Below are 23811 nucleotides of genomic sequence, written 5' to 3'. Positions count from 1 at the left end.
TATGCCTTGGTGTGCGCAACTAGTTGACAGGATGCAGAAAGTAATCTAGGCAATGGTTACAGGCAGTTCTGAAACAAACAATTCCTTAGTGTTGAGGAATTGCTTGGAGCAAACTATTAGCATTTTCTCTTAGCAGTAACTTTGTGCTCCAACTGCGATATGTAGCAAAGTGGAAGGAAAAAGAAAATAGCCAGTCTGCTGGGTAAAGTTACCTGAAAATGTAATTCCAATGGGAGAGGCCAGATATCTTCAGTATAAATGTTGCTTCTACCTATATTTATAAAAACTTTATCATTGATAAAAAGTATTACAAATAGATTCAGAATCCATGAAACAACTTGATATGATTTCTTTTTGACAGTGTGTCTAATTTAAGGATTTTACTCTCACACTGAAGGAGAAGAAAAGATGCCCAAATGATGAACTGGAGTGCAAAATCTATTATGTTACAATGTTTGCAGTCGTAAACCCAAAGTCTTGAACTGTCTTCACAGAATTTGTGCTAGATGTTTGAATAACATATTACTTATAGGAGGCGGATCTCCCTGCATTATCTGTCCCTTTTGTCGCCATGAGATTGAGTTGCACAAAGATGAAGGACTCCCTAATGATACAAACATTATGTCTAAACTCCTATTAAAAGAGCAGCATGGAATTCTAACTGCGATGAAGTAGTTTTAACACCAAAAAACTTGACTTCCCCAAGCTCTTCCTGTGAATCATCAAACTGCTTAGTAATTATGATTATGGAAGTACAAAGAGACTCCACAAGGACTTCCAGTCAAACTGCTGCCTTAGATTACTATGCTGACCATAGCATTGAGTCAGCATCTGTGAGTTTGCAGAGTCAGCTGGATCAAGATCTCTTTTCCAAGCTATGCAATCATCTGTACCTATGATACTGGTATGGCTGATAGGATATATATTTTTTTTTTACTTCGGTTCCCTCCCTGTTGCAATCTATTTACTAGTGATTGAAAAAGTGACCCTAGGTGTTGTAGGTGTGTCTTGTTCCCTGAAGTCTTACTGTTTGTCTCATGTACGGCTTCTGCCAGTGCCTCTTCCAGGAAATTTGTGACTACTTTTCATAAAGTTGATATGCAGAATTTTTTTAATCAGTTGGTAAATATTTAACTGAACCATAAAATAACTTAATCAGACTTTAACCCTTATGCTATAAGCATTTTTAACAGTCTTTAACTTCAAAAAGCTTTCTGATGATCTCTTTGAGCTTTCTTTTAGCATAAATGTATTTTTGTTAAAGCGCAATAATTGTGTGACTACTAGAGAAATAACAGCATGGTGAGTTGTTTTTTTTAACTTTTTTTTTTTACTAAAAAGATGGTGGCTACTATTGCCTGTTCCCAAAGTAACAGTTTTAGACCACTGTCACGTGAATGAAAACCAACTGTGAAGAGATATTTGAAGGTTAAAACAACCGTTAAACAAAACCATTTTTATCAAATGCATGCTCACTGTTTAAAAAACAAAAAAGATCAGAAATGCTGCGTGTAATATGCTTAAAAAAGTCCCATTGCACGATAGTTCATGTTATATATGATTAATTAGATAGACAGAAAGAATACCAATGAAAAACTTGTACATTTGAGTTGAATCTTTTCTGATGATGAAGGGAGATAAAGTTACATTAAATATTCTGCTCCATAATCAGGAGTTTTTTTCAGGTGAGTTCTGAGTTGCAACAATTATGACAAAGAATCAGGTAGTTGAATCTTAAAGAGCCAAGTAAAGAACAATTTCTTCAAGTAAGCTTTAATATTTTCATGATTTAGTATATCTGAAAAAATATCTAACAAGTCAGTAAAAATGAACCTGTTTTCAAAATTAGAATACCAAAAGATGTTTTGTTTCCTTAACATAGTTCCTGAGCAAAAATTATTTTTCTGAATATTTGTGTTCAGCCTATTTGATACTGTTCCACTGTTTTATATGGTTGTACTGATAACCTACAAAACATGTTGTACAGTGAATGACTTGATAAGGTTTTCAGTAATTGCTAAGTCCCAAACTAAAAATGGGTACTTATAAAGAGAATTACTTAATTTGCTACCTAACTCAAGCATACACAGTTTAAAATTGATAATAAAGCTGTGCATATTAAACATACACATTGTTTTAGGTTTAATTTAAAGCTCAATAAAGGGTTATTGCTAAAAGGCTTTCACAATTTTTGTGTTTAATAACAGGTCTGCTTGATCTTGATTTATTTTGAGGCTTCTCAGTGAAAAACAACAAAAAACATGGGATTTTTGTTCATTTACTTTACCCAAAAGAATTTGCAAAACAGTAACAACTCTGGACCAGAAAAATCAGATCCACTTTGTCTGCAAAGCATACGTGACTTCAGAGGTAAGTGATCTAAAGGGAATAGAACTGCCAGCTTTTTGAATGACAACTGTCTGTCTACAGAGGTATGTGCCATACATTTGCAGTGAAGAATGGCTGTCCCACCTAGCCTTCCTTTTCTCTTCTCCTGCAGTAACATTTGCAGTGATGTGAAAGAAGCCCCACAAAATCTTTTGACACATACTCTTTCTGCCACGCATCTGACCTGCACCGTGGTTTTGGAGTAGCTTGTGGACACTGAGATATGAGGCAATGAATTCACCAAACGGTGAGCTACGATGCCTTATATTTTCGGCACTTTTAAGGAACTCAGACCTGTATGTAGGCTAGAAGCTTTTTTCTCATCCTAATCTGAGGACTGTATGCTCTAGTTCATATGATAAATTTTACACTTCTTATCTTGTATCTCATTATAATAGCTAAAAGTCAATGAACATTCCTTTCTAAGATAACAATTAATGTAACACACACTATGAAGTTATATCACCTTCTTACAAAAATTAGTACATTTTAAGTACTATTACCAATGAAGACAGATTTTGCCTTAATACCGTGTAACAGGTTTACCCTGCAACTTGGTGCACAGGGCAGTTACTCCAGCTGCAGTTCCCTGAAGCAGCTGATAGTGGTATTCCTCTGGCTGATCAATCAAACTAATGAGATCTTTAACCTATTTTATTCAAGTGTGTAATCTTGAAGAATGTTGTTGTTCAAGTTTCATGGTTGCTAGAATTGTGCATGAACTGTGGAGGCAAACAAATCTTCCAAGTAAAGAATTTATTGCCTTTCCACGTTCCCCTGAATTTTTATTGGCAGCACTTTAAAGCAGGGGGGGTGATATGCATGACATATTAGGATTAGAAAAGTCTTCTGATTAAAAAGAACCAAACTAAAAACTTGACAGTGTTTGTATTTAAACTTAGGATTTAAAAAAAAAAAAAGTAAAACAAAGGAATACCCAGAACTCAGAAATCACTAGAGACAACAAAGTAATAAAGCTTCTATTTAGAAAAGTGGATTACTTGACTGGAGGTGTTTAAGGAATTAAGGTGTTCTCAGCAAAAAGGTGATTGAACTTTGCTAAAAGTTACAATTAGTACGATAGACAAGAAGTACATGATATTTTAAGTTTCTATTAGGTGGTTTTGACCGTTTAAGTCCTATCCTATACTGACACAAGTTAAGAACAACAAAGTTTTGCCAGTAGTTTATTCTCACTTTTTCTAAGCAGACTGTAAATAATGTTTTTAAGTATTGCTGTTTCTAGTTTCCATTAACAGTTGATGGTGGTTGTTTTTTTTTAAAGGATTTTTGTTTATATGAAAGGAAAAATGAGATTTCTTTGAAGTACTATACCTCTTGCCTTACGTGATACACAATACTGAAAATATACATATGCTTAGAAAACTGTGAGGTTATACCTCAAACACTATTGCTTAAGTGTTTACCTTAAATAACTGTAGCACTAAAGATATTAAAACATAAGAGTTTCAAATGTATTTCACACTAAACATTGTTATAATGCAATTACATGCTACGGTTTGTATTTGCTTAGATAATCCTAAAGATAACCTGTGATGTATTAGGCTAGATGATTGAACATACTCTGAGTTTCTAAATTGCCTACCCTTTGGTCACATAAAAGTACTGTATACTCAAGATCTGTTTTTCACTTCTAAATCTAATTGCAAAGGATTTCAAGTTGAAGCATTAGCAGAGAGTGGACAAAAAAAAAAGAATAATTGGACTACATTACTGAGCAAAAATTAGAAGTGCTATTTTATTTGTATTTCATCATTTTTACAACTTGTCATAATTTTCTGAGTAATGGTGTTAATGCAGTGACCTAGCAGACACACAATACGAAAACAAAATGGAAAATGTCTTTTACAAAAACTGATGATCCATTTCATTTTTATAAAAATCATAAAATCAGTGCTTTTCATAAAAACACTGACATAGATTTACTACTGACTTCTCTCGTTTAAAAAAATAAAGTTTTACAAAATACCAGGTAATAGCAGGTTAGAAATACTGCTTACCTTAACTTTTTCTTGCAGCCTTCCTAAGTGTAGACTGCCTTCTACTATTTTGTTGAGAACACCATGATTTTCATTTTCCAAACACCTGGCCTGCAAACATATATATCAAATTACATACATTGAAGAAAACAAATCTACTCTGTTTTGAGTCTTAAGAACCAAGATGGAGAAAGAATCTTGAAAATTATGCTAATAATGTCTAGTTAATAATTTATTAACTGACTGTGAATATGATCACTAACAAAATAATACCTTGAAACAGTTCTATTTTGAAAGGATCGTAGCTATTAATATTGCAAACCAAATCAATTCTGCATATTTATCTACAGGTGTATGTACGTATGTTTACGGATTCCATTTATACGGCTGACCCTCCAGGTCAGAAGCAGTCGTCTCTCAGAACCCTTGAAATTGTCAGGGGTTCATGGCAGAAATTCGGCATGTGGCTTACAAAATGCTTTTGGCTTATCCCTGCTTCCATCACTTTGTAAGTAGTGAATTTTGAAGTAGGGAGAATGATAATAAATAGACTTTTACTTAGACATCATGCTCAGTATTGTCTCTCACTAATAATTAGTGCCTGGTTCTAAATTCTCCCCTTCCCCCCTTTTAATGTTTTCTAGGTCTCCTCATTCGAAACCTTACCAGCTTATCTAAGTACAGGATACCTGCAATCTAACTTTCTGCCAAGGTAGGTTTCAAGTTCAGTGATTTAAATTAGGGACAGGTTGTTCAGATCCAATTCTAGCAGGTAGCAAAGGAAACTGGATATTTTAAAGTTTTACTAAAATGAGACTATTTCAATAGAATAGGCTCTCAGAGTATTTCTGCTATTAACTCAGAATTAATTTAAATAAAAATAAGTGAAAGGCTTCAGAAACTAGAGTACATATTTTCAACCACTCTACATAAAATAATCTTTTGTTGCTTCTACCCTATTTGCAAACATTTAAACAGCTCAATCAACTGGAATTATAGCTTTTTTTTACTGTTAATTTTAATTATTAAAAAAGTTTTTTCTAGTAGGAGGAAAACTGAAACATCAATTAAGCCATATTAATTAAAGGTAATTACCAAAAAAATAAGGTGATCACGTTCCTGAGCTATCTTCTCCACCAAACCAATAAGGTTTGTTAGATAGTGATGGGCTGCAACTTCTTTTTCTGTTGCTTCCTCCAACTGCTGTTTCAAAAGACGTATTTTCTTCTTTAATTGCCTATAAAATTAACATGAGACCCTCCAGACTGGAAACTAATAATGGCATTAAGAGAACTTGCATTGTAGGTACAAATCAGCTTGCACAAGTATCAAAAAAAATCAAGTATAGTGTTAAAGACGTACTGGCTCAAAGTATTTAAAGTGCTGAAAGTATCATTGCCCATAACTTTTTTTAATAATATGCTGTGTGAATAGCAATTATAGCAGATAATCAAAAGAACAATTCCTGCAGTGGCTACAAGCTCATATTTCTTAAGAAAAATAACAGTATTATTTTTACTTTTGAAAGGTTTGTTCTACCTCTGAACCACTCACGTGCATGAGAAGGTCTGCAAATACTGGAATATCCTGTTCTTCAGCTGAATACACAAATGATTAATCATTATAGCTAACTACTATCATTGAAGATATATTCTTAATTTGCATGTAAAGACAGAAATGTCTACGAAAACATAAAAAATTTAGCAAAATTATTCAACAAGCAGGCCAAATAGGCGTGACAAAGATGTATTTGAGGAAACATGGTTGCTCTGCAGCAGGTAGAAATGACACTGGGATGTGAAAAAAATATATTTTTACAGATATTACTGCCATGGTATTTTTAAGAAATTTAAGTATTGAGAAAATGAGAACGTAATATGAAGTGGAAAAAAAAAGATAAACCTGTTTGTCTTTTGTGTCATTTCCATATCAGCTTCCAGGATCTTCTTGTCCGCCATCAAGTTATTTTTCTCTAAAAGCAGTTTCTTGTTTTGAGCTTGCACTGATGCTATCTTTCCTATTAGGTCTTCCACCTCAGAGCGCTTTTTCTCCTGCTCCTGTTGTAAATGGCTGCAAAACCAACCACATAGTACACGTCATATATATACGTGCTTCATTTTAAAACCAAATTATGGTAAGACAGTCATGTTAAAGATATGGAAAAGGTACACTGATAATGTTTAGTGGTGTCAAAAAGTGGTATTACAATCTGATGACGCATCAAATCATGAATGAAGCATAATGTAGAAAAAGTAATAGTAATTCATCCTATCTGCATTTAAAATAATTTTTAATTATAAAATTTAATTATAAAATACACCTTCTAGTCCAAATGCATTCCTCTTATATTTTTCCCCTCAAAGAAATTACTAGCAATTATGAGAACTTTTCAGGAAGGTGTCGTACGAAGAAACAATAACTTCAACTATCGTAGGCCTGGAATCAAACAAATTTACAGGAAGCCTTCAGAAAAATTATACTTTTCAAAGTATGCAAAGCACTTCTGTTTCATGTCATTTTCATGCCTCTAGTGTTGGGATTTACTTCTAGAATTACAATGTTTTTGAAATACTGACTTTTCTTTTTACTTTGGTAGTTACCTTTTATAGATTAAAAATTACGGGCATATTCCTACCTACAAAGTGATGTATGCATGTAAGGATCTGCTTATGTGAATATTTTGCAGAATTGTTTCTCTATGCACCATATACAAACTCATACCTTTTTAAATCATTCACCAAAGCAAAGTGCTCCTCTGCTGCTATTCTGCTATCCAGTTTTGCTTTCAGCTCTTCACAAGTAGTACGTAAAGCTTCCAACTGCTTCTGGTACTCTGCTATCTGTTCTTCTTGACTTCGTTTCTTATCTTCTAAAATTATTATCTGCTTGGTCAATTTTGAAGCTTTTGGGAGGGGAAGGAAAAAATGGTTACAGCATAATAATAATAACAACTAATTCAAAAAACTAATAATTAGAACTCCAACTAAACCAATACTATATTAATTCATAGTTGTTCAAAGCATTATGTGACAGTGGATTTTTCATTTTTTTAAAATCCTGATCAGTTTGGATTCCAAATCCTAACAGTTTGGATTTTGTCTCAATTTGTTTTGGAGAAGTACCACAGTTTTCCACAGTTAGGCAAAGAGTTCTATTATGAGTCTGATTTTCACTGAAATCTGCCTTTCCCCAATTCAAATCAGTAAGCCTGAAATTTCAGATAGTATCTAGACAGAATTCTTTTCAGAATGGCTTATGGTAGGTTAAAAGAGATTCTTAGAGGATATTCAAAGAATCCCTTCTGATCTCTAGCGCATTCTAGTGGTGTTATCAACATAACTCAATCCTATAAAACATTGACCAAGAAATTCAAGAGAGGACACTGCTACCCACAAAACTATGTTGAGCAAAGAGCCAACCAAAAGTCACAGATGCAGAGCTACCTACAGCTAATATCTCTTTTGACTTCAGGTAACTCAAACAAGGCCACATGTCTGTTTCAGAACATTTTCCTTTCTTTAGTAACACATTCTTTCTTACAGAAGAAAGAACACAGCTCAGTGTATTTCTAATACTGGTAGTGATCTTTTTTTTTTTTCAGACAGAATAATCTTTTTATTCTTTGGAAGTGCTTGGAAAGCGAGAGATCAGATTAAAGGCAGTTTTCTATTCATGAGGCTTCAAACTCAAGACTACCTCTTTTCAGGGCTATGAGCTGTTTGCTCATTGAAGCATCATTTTGTGCTGAAAAGTCCTTTAACTCATTTTGATTAATTCAGGAAAAGAACCTGAAATCAAACATGAGTTTTGTAGTCTAGCAGATAGGACACATCTACAGACTCTCTAGTTTCTGATCACCAATCCACAGGTTCTTCCTATAGCATGTATTTCAATCGCTTAATGCACTGCCAAAACAGTTAAGGTCAGGCTCTTGTTTCCTTGTGAGAACTACAGCAATAAATAACAAAATCTGTCAGTCTAGTAGGAATTTTCTGCCAATTTGCACCAGATAAGCTATTTTGAGACATGGAAAACAGAACACTTGATTGGGGGCACTGTATTCTCTCCAAAAGCTTTATATTAGTGATACATAATTAAATGTTTTTCAAGGACATTCTAATCTGTGAATTAAGATTCACAGAATTCGTACCTTCAATCTTGCTTTTTAAACAGTTAACCTTTACTGAAAAAATCTTACTTTCAGTGTTAGGATTTTAAACTGTAACATGTCTGTCCTCTTCCTGATACACAGTCCGAAGTCTATTAACAAGAATTACCCAGAAGAATTTCCTCATACAAAACATAACCATTAGTAGAAAAATTAATCTTTTAAGAAATTATATTCCTTGTCTTGCTTGTAAGCATTCAGTGTTCTGAATTCAATTCAACATCTAATAAACAGCAATAGATAACCAAACTGATCCATTACTTAACAGATGGATGTAAATTTAAACAGTATCATGCTACTTACGATATAATCAACTACATTTTATTAGCAATAAACATGGGTTACAAAGCAAGAAGAAACAGACAGCCTAAATTGAACATTTAAATAAACAAATACCTCACAAATATCAACCTGTAAAAAGTTAAGGTGCTCTCAAATTAGGAAAAGAGCCGAAGGCACTTCTGTTTAACAGTTCACAAGTTATACAGTTACAAGTGATACTGACATTCCTTTTCATGATCAGCTGACAATCAGAGCTTGACTTCGTAGTAGTCTTACCTGCATTCAGCTATGCATTGTAGGCATGTATCAAGTTGTTGTAAAAAAGCAAAACACCACCACCACAGAAAACCTGCAGAACTACGTATTGTGTAAAATGTGTAGTTGCCATATCTAGCAATTCAGGCACGTACCTTCCTGAACATGTTGTCTGTGACTATCTTTTGCTTTAGCGTGTTGAATTTCAAGTTGCTCCATCAACAACCTGTTTTCTTCCAAGACTAGCGTGGCCTGAGTTTGTAGCTGATGCCTGCAGTAACAGTTTATAAATAAAGTAATTCTAATTTTAATTTATGTCCAAAGAAAAAAAATAAAAACAATTGAACAGCACTGACTTCCAACAGTTTAAACTTTATCATATTTGAACCCCTTTCAAAAAGGGAGTGAAAAACCCTAATTGAAAGCTATCTCAGAATCCAAAGTAAGCTTATTAGAGACATGAACTCTCAACCCTCAACACATAAGTTATTTTTTAAAATATTTAAAATTTTTGACTAATTAAAGCAAAAATTCACTGTGGAAAGAAGGAAAGATATGTACGTGTGAATTAAAATCACAGAATCAGAGTGGTTGAGGCTGGAAGGGACCTCTGGAGGCCATCTGGTTCAACCCCCCCTGCACAAGAGCCAGACATAGTTTTTCCTTAAGATCTGTAATCTTAAACATTTGCATGGAACAAGCAAAACACTAGTTTCTGGTAATATAACTTGCCATTCTGTAGTGGTAATAAAGTTATTTTTATTTAATTGCTCATGCAGGTCTTCATTCTCCTTCACCAACTCTTCAACTTGTACTTTAAAGTTCTTCATATCCTCCTGGAAGAGAAAGGAATCCAAATCATAATAGCTGGAGGGAAATATAACTTTGACATCAAAATACACATAGCTGGGTACCTTTCTAATTCTCATGTTAACAGCACGTTAACTCACTAGTCCCTCATCTTTAACTCAGATGTGCATACTTGATTTTTTTTTCCAAGTGTGATTTGAACTAAGCAAATTGTAGATCCTTAACATACGCATTCAAGAAAATTAATTCTGGAAATAACCAGATGATAGCATACATTTTCAGAATGAAATACTGCTTATTTTATGGCTTAATTTTTTGAAGGGAATATTCTCAAAAACTGTAATAGTTCTGCTCTGAAGCTCATGTAGTTCCTCAGATTTGGTCATACATGGGTGTAAATGAGACCAGATGAGTGTCTTGGTAATCTTTGTTCATACTGTGAACAAAAGTAAACAAAGATTCTCAAGAAACTAAGAACCATTTTTTGAAGATTCAGTGACAGAAGATGTTTCTAAAGAGCAAAAAGAGTCAGTACCCATTTCTTAAAAAACTTGAAATAAATTTTTTTCAGCCACAAAATCCACAGGCCTGTAACTAGTAGATACAGGGCACTGGATTCCCAGTTATGAATGGTAACAGTAAGTCCTTTCTAACATGGACTGACTGTTTATGGTTTACTCTATTCCCATACACTCAGTGTTGTGCCTGCTTCTACAGCTGAACAGCCTGACAAAACCAAACCAAGTGCTTTTAAGACAGCATAATAACAACATATACCGAAGTAAAACAGTCACTTTTAATTTTAGGCAGAACCTGGCTTTGACAAATCCCTTCCAAAAAATCAGTAGCTCTTTCTGCTTTATTTTAGAAGTACATTTTCTTTAAATGGCAACTTACCTCATATGCAAGACTTAAATCTTCCTTTTCTCTTATTCTATCTTCATATGCCAACAGAAGAGGTGACAAATATTTCATATCCAGCTTTAAAAAACAAGTCAATATAAATCAATTGCAAACCACAATCACATCAATATTTATTATTTCTTCTCCTGATACACATTGTCAGTTTTAAAAGCTATTAAGGGCTTTCAATTGCTATTAGTTTTATGTATAAGTGAAGAGGGAGGACCTTCCTGTTTCTGTATAGCTCTGAATAACAATGGGGAAGGAAAATTTAAGATTCGGTTAGCATACGAAGAAATTGTTTTACATGTTATAGATGCATTCCATTTCACAGATTACTTGCCTTCTACTTGCCGGAAGTTCATAGGCTACTAGTGGACCCACAAACATTCCTACCATCAGAATCACTGAAATACGCTATTTCCTTTTAGTTTTACCTTAAATAATCACAGCAGAAGATGAACAATTAAGATTAATAATGAAGCAATAGACCTTGATGCAATGTGTATGCTGGACAGTACTAAATGAAGATGGTATTTATGATTCTCAGGGCAACAGTACTTAATTTACATTCAATAGTGCAAATTTGGTAACTGTAAGCAGTCTGTAGCTTACCATAAATTTAGCCAGAGTTTCACATATTCATTGCAAAATTCTGCCCTATTCCTTTTTATGTTTATAAATGTTTATCATGTTCTACCTGTGATATTTCAACAACATAACTAAATAAAACCCTGCAAATCTGAATATTTTGGTTCCTGTAAAGGAAGGAACGAACAGGTAGATGAAAATATGATGCTACTTACCAGCCATGGGGGTGGTGGTCCTTTCATGGGTAAACTTCTTATTTTTAGATGCTAAAGAAGATATTTGAGGAGAAACTTAAATTATTTCCTGCTTTTTGAAGCAGCAACCATTGACTGCGGCAAAAGCGGACAAGTCACAACTATTACCCCAAACAAGCTTATGCCTCTAATTACACGGTGCATATGTATCACAGACAATCAACAAAACTGAAATGTCAACATCTTATGATACAGGAGAATAGCTAACTTCTTATAGTTAGACTTAATGATAAATGGTTATTTTCAATTTCAGAGGAAGCCTATGCCATTTGTAGACTTCAAGATTATTTTATCTGGATTTGCCTCCCAAAACTTAAAGGTGACTGAAAGGGCAATGGGACATATCAATGCAAATTGCCTTTATAACCAACATTCTCACCTCTTCTTGCAACAACGGCCTGAATTTAGTTTGATAGCGACTTAATTCTACGTTCAAACGATGGACTGTCATTTTCAAAGCATCATTTTCATCTACAAGTTCTTGTGCTTGTTGTCTCAGAGAAAGTAATTCTGTAGCCTCCTCTATTAAAACAAATATTTGACTCATTTCAGTCAAAATTCAAGAAACCTTAACAATTTGTTAATTGTAAGGGGAAAAAAATCTCAATAAATCAGTATCATAAGAGAACTTCCCAAAATACTCGTATAGAATAAAGCCATGAGAAGTTATTAGCACAAAAAACATTATGAAACAACTGGGTATTTTTTTCTCATGATCCTGTAAGTATTCCTTGACAAAATTTCTACAAATGTGGAAAATACTGTTCAGAAACTATTTCTGCATAGATACTTCCTCGTATCAATGAAGTAGAAACCTCCTACCAGAGGAAGAGGTTGTAAAAAAAATTAGAAAAAAAATCAAGCAAGATAACTAAGAATAGTTTGTATTGAAAGAATGTTTCTCCCACCTTCTCTGTGTATCTTCTTTGCAGCTTCTTTAAGTTTTCTGTTTTCATCTTCTAGTCTCTTCAGTTTTAATTGCTGTTCTTCCATTTGCTGTTTTGTCTCCTCAAATTGCTGGGCCATAGCGTGGTATACCTTGTTCAAAGACCAGTTTTCTTGTTTTAGCTCTCTGAACTTTTCTTTAGCCATGTTTTCCCGTGCTTGCCTTGCCCGAATGGATATATCTGTGGATGCCACATTTCAGTATTTTCAATATTTTAATTGGTACATTGTTTGACAATCACTTACTTCAAAAGTCACTCAGATTAGAAAGTAAAAACAAATCAAACATCCAGCATAAAAAGCCTGGAACTACTGTTTTCAGTATGTATCACAGAGCACTCAGCATTCTTTTATCTCCTGTACAGGAGAAATACTTTTTCTCCTCCCCCCATGAATTAGGCTTAGTGAGTAGAAGCAAGAAAATGTATTTTTATAAACACATGTATTCTTTAAAATGAAGATTTGTAGTAATGGCACAGAAAAATCAGAAATACCTGGGGATGGTGGAGGTTTCTCCCATATAAGATTTTCAGCTAATGATTTTTCTTCCTAGCAAAGAAATTATAAAAAATGAAGCAGTTTGCTCTAGCATTTATCCTCTCTGAAATACACCGAACAGCATCAATGCTGGAGAACTTAAGAAACAGAACTTTTGAAACAGTTTCTTTTTTTAAGGTTTGATTCACTACTAACAATATACATCACTTGTCATTTGGCTATCTTAACATCTTTTTGTCACTTACCACTGTCAGTCACTTTTGGATGCTTGAAACGGTATTTTCATTAGTTGTCAAAGACATACAGTTCTCAAAAAATTTCGTAACAGAAAAAATAAACAAATTTCCTTGACCTAACAGGATGGATACTGCTCCCTTGTTAGTCTGCATAGAAGACTCTAGAATAGAACACTTATATGAGCTGTCAGTCCATAACTGGGATTCAAGTATATTCAAGTGTAAAACCCTATACAATAATTTTGTTCTCCCCGTGTTAGTTAAAGCACATACTTTTACAGTTTCAGAAAGTTCTTTCAACAGTAAATAATTTGTAAAAAGAGACTGAATTTATGCTAATGCGTTTACTCACGGTGAACATGATTGACATACATTTTTATGAAACCACGGAGAAATTCTGTAAGGATATGATGCCATATGATTCAACATACTGAAATGCTGATGCCCAAATAAGTCAAACTTCAAGAACAATTTCAAAAGAAAATATATGTCGTCAAGAATTTGAAAAAGAAAATAAATAACAATGTTAGCAATGGAAGAACTGACCGTTTTTCTAAGTAGTATTCCATCACGTTGATCTGAGAAACTAAACTTTTGGGTATTCTTTTTTGAGCTCAGAAAAGCAGTCAGATGGGCCCAACTCATAAACTACATAAAAATCTGGTGAAGCCAGGCTCAGGAGAATTATCACTGACAGCTCTCTCTTTCTGTAGAAAATGTCTCCCACTCTCATTTAGTTTTTCTTTCACATGAGGAACAGCAGCATTTTTTGTTATTTTTAATAAAACCCACACCCAACTTTTGTGTGGTATACATACCTATATGATTGGGAACTTTCAAAAGGAATGATTAGGCATTCTTGTATGTCAAAAGAAAGATTCCCCAGTGGCAATAAGTTAGTCTTCTTTTAAGTGGATTGTAGACTGTCCGCTACTTATAACACCAGAATGCAGTATTTTTCCAGAACGCATCACAAATAAACCTTCATATAAGTCTTACCTTCAAATTCAAGCCAAGATATTGGTTTTCTGTTAAATAAAAACAGATTTTTGGGTCAATTAAGAATGAAAGCATTGATAAGTCTGTAAATTACAAGGGTACATACGGATATTTTAGTACACATTACATACTGTAAATAAATGTGAGAAAGTCCTTGAGGCCCCAGCCCCTTTCATGGTATATTAGAATACTGATGTGATACCTTACTTTACCTCTTACACTGTATAGATACAATTAAGGAAGAAATTAAGTTGTATTATCAAAAAAAAAAAGTTCTTCCAGCTGATTTTCAGACACAAAAATATCTTCATCCAAGAAAAATGACTAAGAATGTTTTTTACCTCCTTAACTCTTAACAGTGATAGTTTCTGGTACTTCTTGGGTACTTTCTTCCATTTTTTGAGCACAGTTAACTCCGATAGTTTCCAGAGTATAAACTGGATTGATTCTGGTACATAGATCAACAGAAACATAATAGCTGTACTAGACAAAACTGAGCTCATTAATTTTTGTTGTCTTTGTACACTTGATTGTTAGTGGATGTTTAGGAATTTCAGTTAGATTGCAGATTTTCAATTTTCTGTAACTACTAAAAGTGGCACTTTAATAGCATTTCTTTGACTGCCATTTTTAAAAGGGATATATCATTTATCATATGGTACTAATAAATTTAGTTTGTTCAAAAATTATTTTTCCCCATGATATTAACAGGTAAGGCATTTTGTCTTAAGTAAGCTTATTTACCTTCTCTTTGCACATTTGACTCATCCACCTGCATGTGAAACTCAGTTTCACGAGAAGATGTTTCTTTCTTCTCAACGTTATTACTAGGAGGTAGTGGACACTCTTCCTGTGTAAAAGACAGACAAGTCTACCTAAATCATAACACTGTTGAAATAGCCTACGCCCAAGCGTCTTGATATTGAAGTTTTCATGCAGATAATGTCTTGGTCACATTCAGAATTGTACTCCAAAATTTTAAGATAATAAAAGATATACTTTTTTGGCTTTAGGACTATACATAGTTAAAATCTAACCCTTACCATGATCAGCGGGAGGTAAAGAACTATGATAATCATCTAATCTATCCCAGGGCAATATTCCTTATCACCTTATTTAGTTAAAGAGTCGATGAAGTTATCTTTGCTTGTTGCGTCATGTCTAAACTTACTTTTTAAGAAAGACTGGCCATTTGTCTACCGTATCACAGTACATGAGGAATTCATGAATAATTTTTAGCCTTGTCTTAGCTGTTTTTCCCTGTTGATTGCATACCAGTATCCCATGTATTTAACACACTCCCTTTTTTCCCCCCTCCTCTCCTCTCACTGATTACTGTCCCTTCACCTAGGTGTGTTTTCCAATTCCATTCACATACATAGCATTTTATTGCTTCTCCACTACTCAGTTACTTATTCCTGTTTGTTGGAACACGTTGGACAGGGATGCAAACTGAACTTTAGATGTGCCTTAACTGTCTTAAGCTGCTTCCATGCTGTAACGTGGAAAAATCCACTGGTCTTCAAGACACAAGGTCATTTCCTTTGATTCTGAATGTTCCTATCCCTATGTGGGTCACTGCTCCTTAGCACAATACTGAATCAAGAACTAAGCTTTCACCATACATAAAAGTTCCAAGTGCATTTAACAAAATACGTAAGTATCATGCTCAAGACGAAAATATTGGACATTTCAAAAGATTAAAACACATACTTTCATTAAGTTTATAGTGTGGCTCTTACTATCAGTGATTTCCTATTAAGAAAAAGTTCCTAATAATCAGAGATAAAGAATCTGTAAGGATCGACAAACAAACCTATCTTAGTTTAAAGGTAACTGAATCATAAAAATATATAAAAATTGAATAAATGCATAAACATTGAGAATATTTAGAAATATTTAATATATTAAAATGCAATAAAGGAATTAACTGATTTGAAAATCCTACCTTTTTATTTTTGCAAGGAACAGCATAAATAGCGTTGTTGCTAAAGCTTTCCTCCCTTTTCTCATTACTCTGACAGCTGGACTCTTCCTCTTTATCAGGATCTGAAGGATAGGTATCCATGTCCTCATCCTCACAGCAATTGCCTGATATTTCTAGGGACTGTAGAGGAGATCTGTCACTACCATCAAGTTTCCAGTTCGGCCTGCAAGTAGAAAGCAGTTTAAAGACTGCTTCAGTGTCGCTTACTCTTCCTAAAAAAATAAGTGCTTGTAAAGCAGAACCATCAATCTGAGAATATACGCAAGTCCAACAGCAGAAGCAAACAGACATGTAAGCGTCTTTGGCTGCAAACAAGGTACCTAACCTATGCATACATTTCAAAATAGACAATTAGCACTACATTTACTTCTTTGGCTTACAGAAAGCGCCACACTAGAGATCGAAGGTTGCCAATTCTACAGCAAAAATAGACTAAATTTTGCACCAAGGAATTACCTGACAATTCAGATGATTCCCCAGCGAACTTCCTGTATAACTGATAGGCATTTGGCAGAAATAATGCATGTTTTTACTTGCTGTGCAAACCAAGTCTCCCTCTGAGGACTGTGTGCATGACATCACTTTATGAGAAATGGAATAAGAACTGTAGACATTTTAGACTATTTATGATGTGGTAAGAAAAATGGTTATAACACCCTGTGTTTAATCAGTTTTCTGTAATTCTTGGGTAAAATTATTTCATTGGCAGATTTTATCTCTAATTTAAGATATCCAAACAGAAAGTATACGTTACCCCATTCTGAGCTCTGTGACTGTTGCATATGGCTCAAAGCACTCTTGTTCCACGTAGGTGGAATCACTTTCCGAAAGTGATCGCTGCCGAGGCTGAGGAATAGCAACAGTGCGCCCTGTTAGTGTTGTTGCGAGGATAGCTGCTGCTAAAGCAGATCTGGAAGAAAAAAGAAAAAAACAATGAAACAATATTGATGTCTTCTTCACATTTCATATCCTCTTCCACTGCAGAATGTCTTCACTATTTAAGCAAAGCAAAAAGTTCAAAGTTAACATGCGTAAGCAACACTGAAAGTGCTAAGGGACTAGTTTTAAACTATTAACTCCCAAAGTAAAGCACAAAATCAGGTGTGCTCTCAAGGCAGATATCAAAGAATACAAGTATAAGTGTCCAAATCAAATGCATGAAAATAAATAAATATACATGAAAATAAATAAATATAATAAATGAATATACTGAGTTGTATTTCCAAAATCAACATCAGTAATTTATAGTACTTAGCATTAGTTTCAGTCATAACAATAGTACCTGATGACACACTGAAAAAGTGTTTCATATTCTCCTATCTTGTTTCTTAGTTTCTGTTATCCCCTACTCTGAACCTTTTACTGATGACTGAAGCTGTTCATAAATGCTGGAGCACTGCAAACTAGGACAAGCGTAAGTAGACAGAAGTGCCTATTAGTGGGATGATGCAGAGCAGAGAGAAGTGTAAGATGAGGAGGGAAAGACAAATGGGAACAAAGATTAAAGGAAAGAAATGGTGGGGACTGTAACAGGAATGACAACAAGTGGAGGTCAAAAAAAGGAAGAAGAAATTAACTAGAATTAACTAAGAATGTCAGATACTAGAAAGACCATAGAAAACAACCAGAATTTAACTAAATATAGAGAAAACATAAAAGAAAAACTCCAAGAAACTACAAATGAAAAGGAAAATACATTTGTATTTTTACTTTGTGTAACTTGGCTGTATAGCTAATTCAAATCTAATCCAACATGGTTTTCCATACAAGTTTTTAAGTCTTTTTTATTTTATATGCAATAAAATGGCAGATTGGTAACGTTAAACTTCTGCTCTTCTAACAAGCAAACATTTCTGAACTCATGGTACTAGCTCTGCTACCCTCTAGCATCCAAATTAAAAACAGCCCTAGCCTTAAAAAGTCCATTTGTCTTTAATTGACTCAGCTTTCTAATAAGTTACATATTCATAAAGGTAACTGTTCTAATTGCTTGGCTTGCTTATGTATGGGAGAAAAATAGGCATCTTTACAATTCAAAGAAGGGAACTGCCCTAATTTAAAAATACATTCTGTTTATGAAACGGTTTATGTAAACGGCCTATGTACTACAGCAAGGACATGCAATTCTTCTCATCATGTTTTTCTAGTATGCTATTGCAATTGATGAAACAAAAAACAACTCAAAACCTACCTGGGCCTTTCTGGAGAAGGGTTTGGACTACGAGGGGGAGGGGTGCGGGGAACTGCAGGTTTAGGAGCTATGGTAGCAGCAGGGACCAGGCCATGAGCTATATGTTTCTAAACAATTTAAAATAAAATTAGTTGATAATGACTTTAAGGATCACAATGAAAGAAGTACAGAACCAAACATGCACAAAAACTAACTATACAAAATAATATAAAAGGGAAGAACATTTACATGCAATTAATGTAAACAGAATATTTGGAATGATTCTAAGTATAACTTCAGAACATGTATGAATAGTTGCTAGTGAAGGTTAGAAATGTAATTTACGCAAGACCCATGACTGTAGGTTCTCTACCCGTTACGTCACTATCTGCAAAATTCAGTTTCTTAAGTACTCGTCTGTTTTTGTGTACACACACAAGAAAAAAGGCGTACTAGAAATCAACTTTTTTCAGAATATTTGAATCTAGTTTCATGGTAACATTATTATTCCCTCTCCTGTACAAAGGGTTTGTAAGTCAGAAGTGATCCTCAGTCACACCGGTATGAGATGAAGAAAAAAACTATTACAACTCTTAAGGGTCGTAAGCATTCAGCCTGAAAAGGGGTTAAAAAATCCACCGAGTTTTTAAATCAGTAAACCTAATTAAAAAAAAAAAAAAGGATGATGGTAAGTGCCAGCAGAAAAAAAACGGTGCCAGCGTTCCCTATGGCGAGTGCTTTGAGAGGGGCCACAGAGCAGCGCAGGCTGAGGGGAGCTCTGGAGATGGGGGCTCCGCGAACACCCTGGGCAGTTCCAGTGCTGCACCACCCTCACAAGAATTTTTATTTTATTTTTTTTTTTTTTTACAAATGAGATGGATTTTATGTTTTAATCTGTGCCCATCGCCTCTCATCCCCTCCGCAGGCATCAGAACACGCTACGCCCTAGCAGTAAACCGCCTTCGGGCAGGGCGGCTCTGCGAGGGGCGAGGCGGGCGCCGAGCTCCCGCCATTTCTCCTCAGAGCCCCCGTGCCGCTCGGGCTCCCCGGGCGCCTCCCGCCGCAGGACGGCCCCGGCCGGGCCGGAAGGGCTCCGCCTCAGCGGGGCGCTGCCCGCAGGCCCCACACCCGGTACCGGGCCGCCCTCGGTAGCGCGGCGCGGCCCCGGGCGGCTCCCCCCGGCCAGGAGGCCCCGAGAGACTCCCTCCGGCCCCGCGCCCCCCGCCCCGGGCACTCACGAAGGGGCCCCGCCGCCCCCTCCCGAGGCGCAGCGGCATCGGGGTACCGGCACCGGGACAGCTCCGGCCGCTCCTCCCGTCGCTGGCAGCCTGGCTACCAACAGCCCCGCGGATTCGCTGCCGGTTCGCGCTCTCCAATCGCCGCGCTCCTTGCTCGGCCGGAGCGACCGACCGGCGGCGGGCCTGCCGCCCCCTGCCGCCCCTGCCCCTCAGTGCGGCCTGGGGAGCAGCTCGGGGGGTGCGTCCTCTCACAGAGCGTCGTGTCTTCTCATGAATTTCAATTTAAAAAAAAGATTGGAACAGGCTTGCAACCTTCCTTTTTTTTAAAAAAAAACTTTTTAAAAACTTTTTTTTTTTAAAAAAAAGGTGTAACTGCTGCTGAAGAGCTGAAGGCGGTCTAATGACAACAAAAGCGAACTTTCCTGCGGCAGCAGGGTCCGTGGTGGTCCCCTATGGGCACGTGGTTGGGAACGAGAAGTGGAGAGGGTCAGAGATAGCCCAGAGGCTTCAAGGTAAGCACAAACAACTCGGGAGAAAAAACAAAAAACTAAGGCAAAGCAGTCCCTCTGTTGTCGAGTGCTGTTGGATTGGCTGGGACATGCTTTACTCTCAAACTGGGGCCGTATTTGTGAAATAATCTCTGTTAGCAAGCTGAAAATTCTGTACCTGTGATTAATCCTGTCATAGCTGTGTAGCTGCTGAGTTGTGTAGAGAGCAAGAACTAACTGCTGCTTGGGAGCCACAAGCAGTGAGTGTGAATTCACCACTGTGAATGTGCACCTCCACTGAAATCCCTCGAATTTGTGCAGATACTGGGGTAGTGCTTTCACTGGCTGGCAAACTGAAGGTGATGCTGTCAGAAAAGCGTGGGAGGTTTTTGTTCAAGTCCAGAGTTTATCAAGAAACTATCTGGAATCTGCACTGTCAAAGTGCTGTTAGTTGGCATTTCCAAAGGCATCACGCAGTACTTTAGGTTGCTTGTGCTGGCTTTGCTTAAAGAAGAAAAACTTGACAATCAATTTCACTTTCTTTAAAAGCCAACAGGAAGTTTGACACATTAGGAAGGTTGTGCTGTTGAAGTACAGTAGTTAAAAAAATGTAATTACATCTTTTTCTTTTAATGTTCTCACGTTAAGGGAAAATTAAGCTCATTTTTGAAGATGGCTTGGGACTTGTGGATTTTCATCTTTCAAACAGAATTTGCATTTTATACATTTCTGAAGCAGATTTGGTTGCAGGAGATGACTTCAAACGAAGATTGGTTCGGTTTAGGAATGTAAGTAACACATAAAGAGAAAAAGAAAAGTTTCCAATTGGAACTTGCTTATTCCATGCTTCTGAAAACATTCTTCATGTGCTCTTTTTTAAGTTCTAGAGGAGCTAAAGTTGTGTAATAATTTCTGTGTGGAAACTGAAAAATTACAAATCTATGTAATAACACTTCACTGAACTCCAGTACTGTTGCTGCAGCTTCTGTTCTTCCTCTGATTTGCTTTTAGGTAAATTAACTTATACACGACAGAAGTTTGCTCTGTGCTGCATTGCATCAGCTTGTCATTAACAAGGACTTTTTTTTTCCCCTGCCTTCCCCTTCCAATACAGGCCAACAGTCTTGGTGGAATTGTAATTGTCGAGAGAACTCAAATAAGCGACCAGTACTTCATAGCAGTGCAAAAGCTTGTTGTGCTAGAACTTGGAATGGTGCTGCTTCCTGTGGCAAATCAAGGAGAAGCTTCTCAACTTATTACTCAGCTGGTAAGTTCCTATGTTAGTGGAGAAACACTTACTAAAATATGGGAGGAGAATTACCTATTTTTCCCCACAATCATCACCTGTGTTCAGAAGGAATGGGTGTGATCTTAAAGGAACACAGAATTTTGTTGTTTGAATCTAAAGAAAAAAAATATCCTGTGACAATAGTAAGGTAGAACAGTTCAGTGGGAGGAGGGAACAGAAGAAAAAAATGAAGAACTAGGTACTGGATTATATACATTTTTTGTATGTGACAAAGCACTGAGATGCCACTGGACAGCACTAAGCAATTCTCCTTTAAGTCATCTGTCAAAACCAACTTGCGATTGTTGCTTTGTCTCAGGCTGAGGAAACTTCTTACAGTGATTACATCAAACAGGTAACAAAATAACTGTTTTAGTTCATGGTTTATCTTAAGAAACTCTTGGATTTCCTAGTGAGGCTTTGTGGATTTGCATCTAAACCCTTAAGGGCACACAGGTGAGGAGCAAGGATGTTTGTTTCTAGAACTTCCTCGTGATTGTATTGAAATTGTAAAACCTACTTTAAAAACCAAAAGCAGAACTCCAGCAGAGGGCGCTCGGTATCGCTTATGGTTTGGTTTTGTTTCAGGTCCGTGAACAAAGTAAGGATCACAACAGTAACCCCTTTCTTCGTAAACAATGCTCTCAGCTGCTAGAGGCATCAGTATTTCGGACTGTGCAACAAATTCCAGGAGTTGGGAAAACAAAAGCTCTGCTTCTGCTGCAACAATTTGGAAGCATCCACCGGCTTTGTAATGCGTCTGTCGAAGAGCTTGAGCTAGTAGTTGGACAAACGGCAGCACAACAAATTCACACATTCTTATGTTCCTGACGTATGTAGCACTGTTTTGGAAGACAAGACTGCTTCTGTTATTGTGAACTCTGAAATTGTTTTTAATGATCACATACAATGGTAACTTCTATAATCCTGGTAACAACCAGAGGGTGTTGAGTAATCTCTAGAGTTTACTTCCTCTTTACTGCTGCTCTGGTTGTGTAGATTGAGCTGTGGAAAATACCTTGGAAAAGGGGCTGGAAGGTGTCTTACATCTATCTTGAACAAAAAAAGAGAGAAAAATATGTTTTTTCCTCCTGTGAGTATTGAAAACAAGGTAATCTGTCTATATACATCTTCCAGAAATATCACCCACATGTTAACAAAGTGTTTATTTCTTTAGAGTATACGCTAGAATCTAGCATTCACCTATCTTTCAGGAGAGTATGCTGTCTTCTCAGTAGCCAGAAACCTGAGAGTTACAATGCTTTAAAAAAAAGCGCACATCTTTTACTAACTTTTTTTCCTCCCTCCAGGGAGTATTTATAGCGAGTTGGGGGACAGAGATATTAGTCTATCATAACATGACTCTAGTAATTAAAACATTTTTTACAGTAGCTAGTACTATGCTAACTTTGATTATTTTTTTCCTTAAATTACATCATGCTAACACTTAACACTGCAGTTTAGGTAAGACTTTAATTGTTTTATAGTTGAATTCTAAGGTGAAATTGTTTCTAAAATCCAGAAAACATGGAATACTCAAAAGAAATGCTTCCTAATTACAGTTTGAGATTACCTTTTTTCCTCCAAATATAGCACTTATTTATAGTCAGGGGTATGTAATAAACATATATGAAGTTGATTATGCTTTGTATACCCCTCATTCTTTAATGGGAGCGTGAGTTTATGTGTTAGTACATGTATAAAAACAGTTATAGCGTACAGCAAAAGTGATCACGTGCATCCTCCCTAGAACTGTGCCTTATTTTGTAGAAGTTTGAGATAGAGATGAATCGTAAGTCCAGATGATAGTACTAGTGTGATGGTGATGCAGTTACATTAGTTATTAAATAAGTTCATGCAATTAATGACTAATTTTTTTAAGGCTTATTAAAATTCAACAGATTTATTGCACCGTACAACTTCTGACAAGCACAACGGAGTATCATAATTACTTCATGTCACAACTGGAGAGAGATGCAGCACTTGCTAGCAAAGTTATTGCAGCTTGCTTAAGCTGTTTGTTTCTAAATGTCTTTTTAAGAGGGATCTTTTCAAACTTCACTTGGTGTAACCTCCCACTATGGTGCTTCACAGTAAAATCTGTGATGTATAACTTGGGAGTTTCTTTGGAAAGTGCTACTGGAAAACATCTTTGACTACACTAACTTGTTTCTCTGGGTCCTTTTTCAGTCCACAAGTTGTTAACAAACTTACTCCATTGCATAATACTTCCACTATTAATCTTTTCAAGAATTGTGTATTGGATTGGTTTTCCTGACATACTAAATTAGGTATCATTTAAAATAAAAAG

At 35.9% G+C, this 23811-nt stretch overlaps 2 protein-coding genes and 1 long non-coding RNA gene across 8 annotated transcripts in view; 2 read left to right on the top strand and 1 right to left on the bottom strand.

Annotated features, from left to right (window-relative positions):
* Positions 1-19836, bottom strand: part of CEP89 (centrosomal protein 89) — a 27251-nt gene extending 7415 nt beyond the window's left edge. The window contains exons 1-18 of one of the 3 annotated variants that reach the window (XM_040571482.1): positions 19725-19836; positions 18508-18614; positions 17071-17226; positions 16278-16479; positions 15074-15179; positions 14330-14358; positions 13091-13145; positions 12560-12778; positions 12031-12173; positions 11613-11663; positions 10801-10884; positions 9826-9929; positions 9249-9364; positions 7110-7290; positions 6291-6458; positions 5484-5625; positions 4410-4499; positions 67-271 (exon numbers count right to left, since the gene is read on the bottom strand). In XM_040571482.1, coding sequence (XP_040427416.1) covers positions 209-271; positions 4410-4499; positions 5484-5625; positions 6291-6458; positions 7110-7290; positions 9249-9364; positions 9826-9929; positions 10801-10884; positions 11613-11663; positions 12031-12173; positions 12560-12778; positions 13091-13145; positions 14330-14358; positions 15074-15179; positions 16278-16479; positions 17071-17226; positions 18508-18614; positions 19725-19763 — 2055 coding nt within the window. In that variant the 5' untranslated portion in view covers positions 19764-19836 and the 3' untranslated portion in view covers positions 67-208. Of the gene's footprint in view, positions 1-66; positions 287-4409; positions 4500-5483; positions 5626-6290; positions 6459-7109; positions 7291-9248; positions 9365-9825; positions 9930-10800; positions 10885-11612; positions 11664-12030; positions 12174-12559; positions 12779-13090; positions 13146-14329; positions 14359-15073; positions 15180-16277; positions 16480-17070; positions 17227-18507; positions 18615-19724 lie in introns of those variants that run through there. The other 2 variants (XM_040571483.1, XM_040571481.1) reach the window with 2 other exon arrangements.
* On the top strand, positions 212-6276 carry LOC121076857. 2 transcript variants are annotated; one of them, XR_005823760.1, is made up of 4 exons: positions 212-2370; positions 2501-2635; positions 5033-5100; positions 5917-6276. It is a non-coding gene; the product is annotated as an uncharacterized LOC121076857 (long non-coding RNA). The 2 variants fall into 2 exon arrangements; XR_005823759.1 differs by having other exon boundaries at positions 212-2635.
* FAAP24 (FA core complex associated protein 24) lies at positions 19500-23811 on the top strand. Of its 3 annotated transcripts, none has more exons than XM_040571487.1 (5): positions 19500-19617; positions 20091-20236; positions 20861-21000; positions 21327-21479; positions 22089-23811. In XM_040571487.1, the coding sequence occupies exons 2-5, from the start codon at positions 20125-20127 to the stop codon at positions 22329-22331; spliced, it is 648 nt and encodes a 215-aa protein (XP_040427421.1). In that variant the 5' UTR covers positions 19500-19617; positions 20091-20124; the 3' UTR covers positions 22332-23811. The 3 variants fall into 3 exon arrangements, with proteins under 3 accessions (XP_040427421.1, XP_040427422.1, XP_040427423.1); XM_040571488.1 differs by lacking the exon at positions 19500-19617 and adding an exon at positions 19738-19847; XM_040571489.1 differs by lacking the exon at positions 19500-19617 and adding an exon at positions 19944-19962.

Source organism: Cygnus olor, chromosome 12 (assembly GCF_009769625.2).
Source record: "Cygnus olor isolate bCygOlo1 chromosome 12, bCygOlo1.pri.v2, whole genome shotgun sequence".
Classification (NCBI taxonomy): domain Eukaryota; kingdom Metazoa; phylum Chordata; class Aves; order Anseriformes; family Anatidae; genus Cygnus; species Cygnus olor.
This window is presented reverse-complemented; position numbering and strand designations above follow the sequence as displayed.

Coding starts and splice junctions, on each gene's coding strand:
- FAAP24 (XM_040571487.1), top strand. CDS start 20,125: ATGACAACAAAAGCGAACTTTCCTGCGGCAGCAGGGTCCGTGGTGGTC. Junction 20,237..20,860: donor GATAGCCCAGAGGCTTCAAG/GTAAGCACAAAC, acceptor TCTCACGTTAAG/GGAAAATTAAGCTCATTTTT. Junction 21,480..22,088: donor CTCAACTTATTACTCAGCTG/GTAAGTTCCTAT, acceptor GTTTTGTTTCAG/GTCCGTGAACAAAGTAAGGA.